The 8,435-nt window shown below is 49.2% G+C and overlaps 1 protein-coding gene across 1 annotated transcript; it reads left to right on the top strand.

Moving 5' to 3' along the window:
* Window positions 1-578: 578 nt before the first annotated feature.
* LOC143168305 (1-acyl-sn-glycerol-3-phosphate acyltransferase alpha-like) lies at window positions 579-7,258 on the top strand. The gene is made up of 6 exons (XM_076354616.1): window positions 579-973; window positions 2,337-2,470; window positions 2,926-3,101; window positions 3,384-3,479; window positions 3,988-4,060; window positions 6,553-7,258. Exons 1-6 carry the CDS (start codon window positions 789-791, stop codon window positions 6,696-6,698), a joined length of 810 nt encoding a protein of 269 aa, XP_076210731.1. The 5' UTR covers window positions 579-788; the 3' UTR covers window positions 6,699-7,258.
* Window positions 7,259-8,435: the final 1,177 nt, after the last annotated feature.

Below are 8,435 nucleotides of genomic sequence, written 5' to 3'. Positions count from 1 at the left end.
TGCAGCTGGAGCTCTCCCGGGTTATACTTCCTGATTTACTTCTTGCGTATGCAGATGCTGTCTAAACATGTGCCTGCCTCTGGCCATGAAAACATCAGGAGTAGCTGCTCTTGCTTTGTTTATCTTTTTGTCTAGACATGTGGCACTTTTTCCACTTTTCCCACTCTTCTTGAGGAATGTCCAGTTGCTCAGCTTGGTCCCTCTATTGCCTAGATGTATGGGGCAGGAGCTGGCTGCTAGGATCACTGTTTTTCTCTTTCTCTCCTCCATAATACTAGTTTCTGATTTCCTGGGCATCTTGCAGCCAGCTCACTTCTTGGTGAAGTTCAATGCTTGCACAGAAAGTGAGACAGCCTGCTGTCTCTGCTGTCCGACACATCCCACTCCCTCCCATTAAAGATTTTCTTAAAAGTTCTCAGGGTTCCTATGCACAGAGCCCCCCTGAAGGGGGGCTGTCTCTCCAAGCAGTCATTGCTTTACCAGCCCAGAGCCACACACGCCTCCTGCACATAGGCAGCCTTGCTATTGCGTGTTTGCCCCTGCTTGCCAGCCAGCTCTTACACACAGTGCTGCTGGAGATCCCTTGCTAAACCGGCTTTCCACGGTTAGTTTAGCTCTGAGCAGCGACCACAGCCTTTCTGAAGCATCGCTCCCGAATCTCGTTCCAGCCTTGTGCCACCCACATGTAGCTGATCAAGGGAATCTGAACTCTGCTCCACAACATCGGGTGCTCGTGACTCATTTACTGCTCTGTGCAACGCTCCTCTGGTTAACTCTGGGCTGGAAGGATGGAGCATTTGCTCCTTCACTACCCAGTTACTTTTCTGTTCATCACGTTTCTAGTCCTTTACCAGGTGAATCCTGCATTCAGATATTTCTGCAAGATGACCTTCTATAAGTTGTGGCTCTTCACCCTAAGCATTCTGGTTATTATCATCAGTATTCCTCGTGGACGTAATGTGGCAAACATTAAGTAAGTAAGTTGTCTGTGGCTTCTTTCTGCTCTGGGCATGGATAGAGTCAACTCGTACTGTTTTGGAGGGTCCTGGGAGTTGCGCTGCAGAGGGGGGGAATTCCTTGTTGTATATTGGTGTGGAGAGTTGCCAGGCCCTGTAATTCAGAGAAGGAATGTGGGTTACAGTATTGTATTTGAGTTGATAGAAAGAATAATGAATGATGGAAGGAAAGGATGTAAAAGGTGACATAAATTTGACAGACTAGGTAATGCCAACAAACTGGATGTAATGCACAGGTAAAGGAACTTGATTTTTTTAGTAAACCTCTCCTATCTGGCCTTCCGAGCCGTATTTCCCTCCTCCATGTGGTTGGTCATTCCCCTTCTAAGCTGTGTTGAGAAAGCCTCTGCAGGTGCTCTTTCTTTCTCAACTTTATTCTGACCCAGTGCCCACCTGAGCCGGCACGAGCAGACATTAACACGGCGCAGTGCTGGCGCCTGCATTGTCACTGGTGTCCCCATCACTGCAATTACAGCCCGGTGCCCCCAGGTCTGGCAGTCTCTGAGCCCGTCCCCGTGCTGCCCATCCCCTCTCTCCATCTGTTACTGCCTCTGCAACGAGCTGCTGGACTTAGCCGGAGGCTGCGCAGCTGGGTGTACACATGTGGTTAGCAGCGGTGGGCATTGGTAACTTGGGCTGTGGGTTGAGTGGGGGCTAGAAGCTGACTCTGCTATACGGCAGCATAGTGCTTGTAGCCTCCTGAAGTGCTGCAGAGGCAGGATTTACTACTTCATTGTTGCATGCTGCAGTGGGAGTTCGTATCTCTTAATTAGGCATCAGCCGTTCACTTTAAGAAATTTTCTTCAGTTCTTGACTTTTGTGCTTGACTTTTATTCTTTTCTTTATTTTTCCAGTATCTGTTAAAATATGGCTACCAGAATTGCAGTCTAATGTCACCCAGAGGCAAAATCATCTCTCTTTCCACAGCGTGGGCTATAGCGGAGTTAGGTGCATGGCATGTTTATGGCAGCCTGTGTTCACGATTCAGCAAGGTGGGCAGGGAAGTAGAGTACAAACAGGTGTACTATGAATTTGGGCATTATCTAGTATTTGGCTGATCCACAGCTGAAGTTCCTTGGCCATTGGTCTAACCTGGCTTGAAGAAAACCTACCAGGTGTATTTGTCTTCTCTAATGAAGTGATGAGCTGAAGAGACGTACTGGTTGCTGTTCTCCAAGTCATGGGTCAAATCTAGGAGTGCAGAGAAACAGGCTACTCTGCAGGAGCAGTCTGTGAGATGGGCTGGTTTGGAAGAATGGTATTTGGTTCCTTTACCCAGTTTCAGTGTCTCTTTGGTTTATGTCTGCTCCCCTTTTCCAGGTTTTTGCGCATGTCGTTCCTACCACTCAAATACATCTTTGGGCTCAAGATAGTGGTGAAGGGCAAGGAGAACCTCAGGACTAAGAAACCTTTTGTCCTCGTGTTGAATCACCAGACCTCCCTTGACATTATTGGTATGTGGTGATCCTGCCTCCTGGTCCTGGCCCCAGTTGTCTGTAGGGGAGGGCAGTACAAAATCCCAAGTACCACAGGCAGAGGGGCAGGAGTGGCTGCTACATAGTCCGTTACGAGCTAGCCCCAAGCCAGGGCTGTTCTTCAGGGTATTAGAGCCCAATAGGTATTTTCAAGCTAAATCAGCTTCATCCTTTCCAAGAGAATGGGGATGAGAGTGTCAGTTGACCACAGCCGTGTCATAGCTGCTGTCATTCAGTGTCAGCAATAGTCCTCTTCTAAGTGGGTGGTTGGTCTGGAGACCCCCAGAATCCCTTTCCCAACATGTTTCTGATCCTATGAAGCTGGATAAGCGCTGCAGGCATGGCACCTCCCAGGGCAGAGGGCTGTAGCCCAGAATCTGGAGGAAGCCCCAGTGCAGATGACAACTTGTTCTGTCCTTGTTGTCCCCTTCCAGTGATGATGGAGATACTACCAAATCGCTGTGTGCCCATTGCAAAGAAGGAAATCCTGTACATGGGCACTTTTGGCCTAGCATGCTGGCTTTCAGGACTCATTTTCATTGACCGCAAGAAGAGGGACGAGTCTATCACTACCTTGACAGAGGTGGCACACTCCCTGCACAAAGAAAATGTGAGTGGGCAGGACTCTTTGGTGAGGAGACACTGGAAAACATGAACCTTGATGTGGCTGGAAAGGGATCTTTGTCTCTGGGCTGGGCACCGGGCAGAACAGAGTAAGAGCATCTCTAGCGGGTTCAGTGTGTTGTGTGTCCATAAAGTGCTTGAAGTGGAGGAAATAGATGTCTTTGCATGGTCAGGAGCAGACAGATCAGTCCCAGGGGAGTACACTGGTGCAGTGGTTTAGAATAGTAATTGGAGGTCCCTCTATCTCAATGTGTTCTCTCTCCTGCAGCTCCGGGTCTTGATCTTCCCAGAAGGAACTCGCAATCGTGGTGGCTCCATGTTGCCCTTCAAACGTGGGGCCTTCCAGCTGGCTGTGAAAGCCCAGGTGAGAGCCACCTTTCTCCTGCCCCTTGGGGTGCGGTTTGCCTACCATGGTTCACCAGCAACCAGGGCTATGTGGCTTCTGGCCCCTGGCTTCCCTTTGGATCAAGCATGTATCCAAGAACCCAGCAGGAGCTTGCAGATGGCACAGGAGGGGGCTGTTTCTGGGACAGGTGAAAAACCTTCATGACTCAGCTGGGAAAAAAGTGGGGGGACCTTGACAAGAGCCCTGGACCTGCCGGGGGGGGGGAGTTTCTGCTGAACAGGCCTCTGTACATACTAATTTGGCAATCCATGCATTGTTGGCCTAAATACAGAGATGAAGGTGCAAAAACCAACAGCGAGGACATTGGGTGATACAGTTAAATGATCTAAATATCCCTCTGAGTGCCTACTATGAAGCTGACTGGGATAATTATCAGCAAGGTGCAAGATTCACCTAAGAACACCAGTTCCGTTTTGGGGAGGAATGGGGAAATTTGTAGATTCACTGTAGACTCCCTTCTCTCCAGGTCCCCGTTATTCCTGTAGTGATCTCTTCCTACCACAACTTCTACAACCAGAAGGAGAAGAGATTTACACCAGGTGAGGATGACTTGGTGCAGGGAGCGGGCTGGGTGTTGGTGCAAGCTCAGTCCTTGGGGAGAGCCATGAGGTGGGTGGGCAGAGGACCATGTGCGATGTGGAGGTAGCAGCCGGACAAAGGCAGTTTCTGTCTTCTCGGGAGGGGAGGGAATGGGGGATTTCAGGCATCACTTTTGCCTCTCCCCTTGGATTTAAATCATAGAATCATTGAATACCAGGTTGGAAGGGACCTCAAGGATCACCTGGTCCAATCTTTCTTGGCAAAAGCACAGTCGAGACCGTTCTCACAGCTTGTCCAATACCCATATGGGGGAACCCAGAGAAGCAGCAGAGTCCTGGGGCAGGTGCTGCCCCTGGCCCCACCACGCTGTCCTTGGATCTGGGTGCATGGAGAGTGGGGGACCAAAAGCAAACATGGAGCTCTCAGCAAAAGTCATGCTGAGAGCCTGCTCCTCCCAGTTACACTGTTCTTTCCATGTTTCATCCATTTATGGTGACAAAGATTTCTGCTGGTCACTGATAAAATTTTATGGGGAAAAAAAGATATAAGTCATGGGCTTTGGAAGGAAAATGCAGAAAAAAATCTTTTGAATTCCAACAGAGAAAAGTAACCCACCCTGTTCCTCCACTTTCTTCCCTGACGCCCACCCCAAAATGGGCTTCTGCCACTTCCCACCCTCCCCCAGGCCATCCCTGCTCTTTCCTAAGGGGAGGATTTGCATCTGAGATTCTCATTCCTCCCATTGTTTGTACCTGTGTGTAGTCATTCCTTGCAGGCAGACACCTGGAAGAGAGAGTCGGTGCAAATGTTAAACACTGCACTGTCTGTTTCTACTCATCTTTCACCTGCTGGGTCTATCCTGTCTCTGTTGGCCACACACCAAAGCCTTTTGGTACTGGAAGCATTCCCCCACGTGGGGGTCAATAGGAGCATGAGCAGGGATGTCAACCCTGCTCTGCTAGCCTGCTCCCTCCCCATCACATCCCTGCTCAGTTGGGCAACCAAGATAGAGCACTCCTCTGGGAAATCAGAGAGTAATGCAGTGGGAAGGCATCTCTGGAGCAGCTGAACCTTTCGCTTTAAGCAAGACAAACTCCAAAGGTAGATGAGTTTGCTCTGTGCCTTGTCCAGCCAAGTTTGGAGTAACTCCACGGAAGGAGATTCCACAACCTCCCTGAGCTTTTCAGGAAAGGCTATTTGCAATTGCATGTACGCTTGCCTTTATAATAACCTCACCCTGGGAGTTCGTGGTTAGCTGACCTCTAAGCCCTTTTCCAAATTGTTGTTAAACAGGTAGGACCTTCACTGCTGGAGCTAACCACAGTTAGCTCTTCCTGTACCTCCCCACTTTTCCCGCCTGCAAGTTTTGCCAGGGCTAATTCTGAAGATGTGCTACACGTGGCCAAGACTTCTGCATGTTGAGCAGGCTGATCCTCAGGTCGGGACAGCTCACCATGTCCACAGTCGCTCTGGACATGCTGATGAGCTTCTGGAAAGCTCAACTCTGTGTCCAGTGTGTGCACACTATCATGAACGGAGGAAGTCTGGTGCTTGCTGGAAGTCTGTTATACCCCAACAGACCTACCTTTTCAGCACAGCCCCATCATCACTCAGCTTCTTCTGTAGGACCAAGTGAAGCATAGTAGACTCCTGAGACACCAGGCCTAGCTTTGGATGTAAGATGTGCTGGCAGGGAGCATGCCCCCTTCTTTTGTGAAGCTCTTCTCTACGCTTCTGTTTTGCCTCCCTTGCATGGCTCTGCTAGCAATGCTTCTGGATCTCATTTCCTAGCACACGTGTAAAGGCATGCAAGAAAGTTAAAAAATAACACAGACATTCCCCAGATCCTCAGGTAGGTGTCTGTGCAGGCAGTGTCTTATCTCTGCTGGCCAGAACAAGGGCCACTGGGTGCCAGAGCAGAAGAGCATGATGACAGCTCCCCAGTATATTCTTCATGTTTGCACCAGTCCATTGCTCAGGTGCTTCCCAAGAGGAGTATGACACACCTTGGCCAAACAGGGAGTCCTGGGTGCAATTTCTCTCATCCCAAAGCGTGTTTCTGGGAGGAGAGACTCTGCTGAATTTGGTATACATAGATCAGAGCACGGCCAGTTTGGATGTGTTGTATTACAGACATCTCATTCTCTTTGCCGTGATCCAGACAGACCCTGAGGTCTTTCCACTGTGAAAACTTATTCGATATGAAACATTGCATTGAATGTATTTGGGGAGAGATTCACCTGTTTCTGTATTAAAGATTTTTTTGTGGTCTCTGTGGATGGCAAAAGTCTGGTTTGGGTTTTTGCTGTGCGCATCTGGGACATGGCTGGGTTGCTGTGCAGCTGTGGGTGTGTGAAAGAGGGCATTTCCCTTCATTTCTGTCTTGTTCCTTCGTTTGTACCGATCCCTCTGCTATATCTTTTCTTGCTCTTCTACACCACTCACATATTTCCTTCTCCCCTCTCTGAACCCTCCTGTCTCACTATTTCAGGGAAAAGCATCATCCAGATCCTGCCAGAAGTGGACACCGTCGGCCTGGGCCCAGATGATGTTCCCAAGCTCACCGAGCAGGTCCGTGACTCCATGCTCACTGCCTTTCAGGGGATATCAGGAATGACGAACGGGGCTTCCCATTAGCGATCCTATCTTCCAGCTCCAGCTGTGTGTGTAGCAGCTTAAGGGGAGGGCATGGCAACCACAAGAAGATCTGGAAGCAGAGACAGCCATGGATTGCAACCCTGACATACCAGAGACAGGAAAAACATCCACAGAGGAAGAAAAGCTTGTAAATGGAGGTGGTGAAATGGTTGCCATGTTCCCTCCAGAGAACCGTGCCACCTGCGTAGACAGACACACGGTGGGTAGCTGGACATTTCATTGTAATCGTAACCCTGAGAACTTGTCTCCAGCTGGACCCTAGGCAGAACCGGACCCTTCCTGTGAACATCTTATAATCAACTTCTCCTATTCCAAACCAAGAAGGTTTGGAATATCCCCAAGTCCATGGCCATCCCACCTGGGGAAGTGGGTGTCCTGGGGTTTGAGGGCTGCCATGTTCCCCTGGAAGCACACTCAGGAGAAGGCACTGTCTCCTGCCTCTTCCCGTGGGGTGGACTTGGGAGGTACCTCTGCCATGAGAGGGGAAAGCCAAGGCAGCTTTGGGAGAGGGGAATTAAAGACCTTAAATGTGTCTGCAAGGGTTGGTGGTTTCCTCATTTTTCTTAGCCTTCCTTTTAAGCAAAGCAAGATTTTGCTTTCAGTGGTTCAGCAGATCCTGAAAGTGTGAGGTCAACATGCCTGGGGACTCAGAAACGAAAGGCAAACAGCAGAAATGTGTTGCTTAACATCTTTGCCATGCCCGGATAATTTCATGGTTTTTAACATAACCTATATATTTTTCAGTCCAAATACACTCTGGGAGCTGCAGCTCCTGATTTCTGAATATTGCCTGGTTTTGCCCTGTCTTCTATGTGTCAGAGGATGGCGTCTTCCTCTGCCCAGGGTCACCACAGCCTTTCCCCTCTCCCCACACGCTGGGGGCTCATGGATCAGCATGGTCCCCATGCTCCATCACTCACCCTGGGCCCTGGCAGCCCCGCGGGTCTCCTGCAGGACCCCAGGCCATGGGTGGGCACCATGGGGCACTGGGCTGAGATGGGCATGACTTGCCAGCGCACCCCCTCCATGGCAAAGCACGCATGCAGATGCTGTAGCCATGGGATTTTGCCAAGCATCTCCTTCATTAGTCCTCATCAGAGAGGCACCTATTCCACCCAGAAGCTTCACTCATGACTCTACCTTAGGCTGCCGCCTTCTTGATCCCAGTCCCCTCCTTCCCTCCTGGTTGTGCCAAGGAGAGATGGAAACTTAATATGATTTTTACATGTTTGGTATTTATTGACTGAATACAGCCTCGGGAGTGATCATGCCAGCCAGATGATTAGTTTGTAGCCCTAATGCTTGTGGTTTACATACCAGCCAGCTTATGGTTTGCTTTTTTATGCTGATGCGTTTAGCTATGAACCATAGCCAAAGAAAGTTTTGGACACGTTTGACATACCAGAATTGATGCCAAATGTAGATGAGTGCATACAATGTATTTTATTAGTGCTCAGCACACCCGAACACACACATGATCACTATAGGATTTAAATAAAAGATGTCTCTAGGCTTCAAGATGCAGCTGCCATTCTCCGGTGTCTTCAAAAACTGAAATCTCACTGCTAATTAGAAACAGCCTAAACAGTTTATGCTCTTGAAAAACAAGAAGGAGATAAGGAAAGTTTTGATAAAGATTACATGAACTTGCTAATTTCTGAGCAGGTACAAAGTATAAGGAATTTGATTTTGAAATGCAAGCATGACAGCCTCCAG

Source organism: Aptenodytes patagonicus, chromosome 17 (assembly GCF_965638725.1).
Source record: "Aptenodytes patagonicus chromosome 17, bAptPat1.pri.cur, whole genome shotgun sequence".
NCBI lineage: Eukaryota > Metazoa > Chordata > Aves > Sphenisciformes > Spheniscidae > Aptenodytes > Aptenodytes patagonicus.
This window is presented reverse-complemented; position numbering and strand designations above follow the sequence as displayed.

Excerpts from the sequence above, each read along its gene's own strand:
- LOC143168305 (XM_076354616.1), top strand. The coding sequence starts at position 789 with ATGGAGCATTTGCTCCTTCACTACCCAGTTACTTTTCTGTTCATCACG. Across the intron at positions 974-2,336 it reads CGTAATGTGGCAAACATTAA|GTTTTTGCGCATGTCGTTCC; the intron begins GTAAGTAAGTTG and ends CCCCTTTTCCAG. Across the intron at positions 4,061-6,552 it reads GGAGAAGAGATTTACACCAG|GGAAAAGCATCATCCAGATC; the intron begins GTGAGGATGACT and ends TCACTATTTCAG.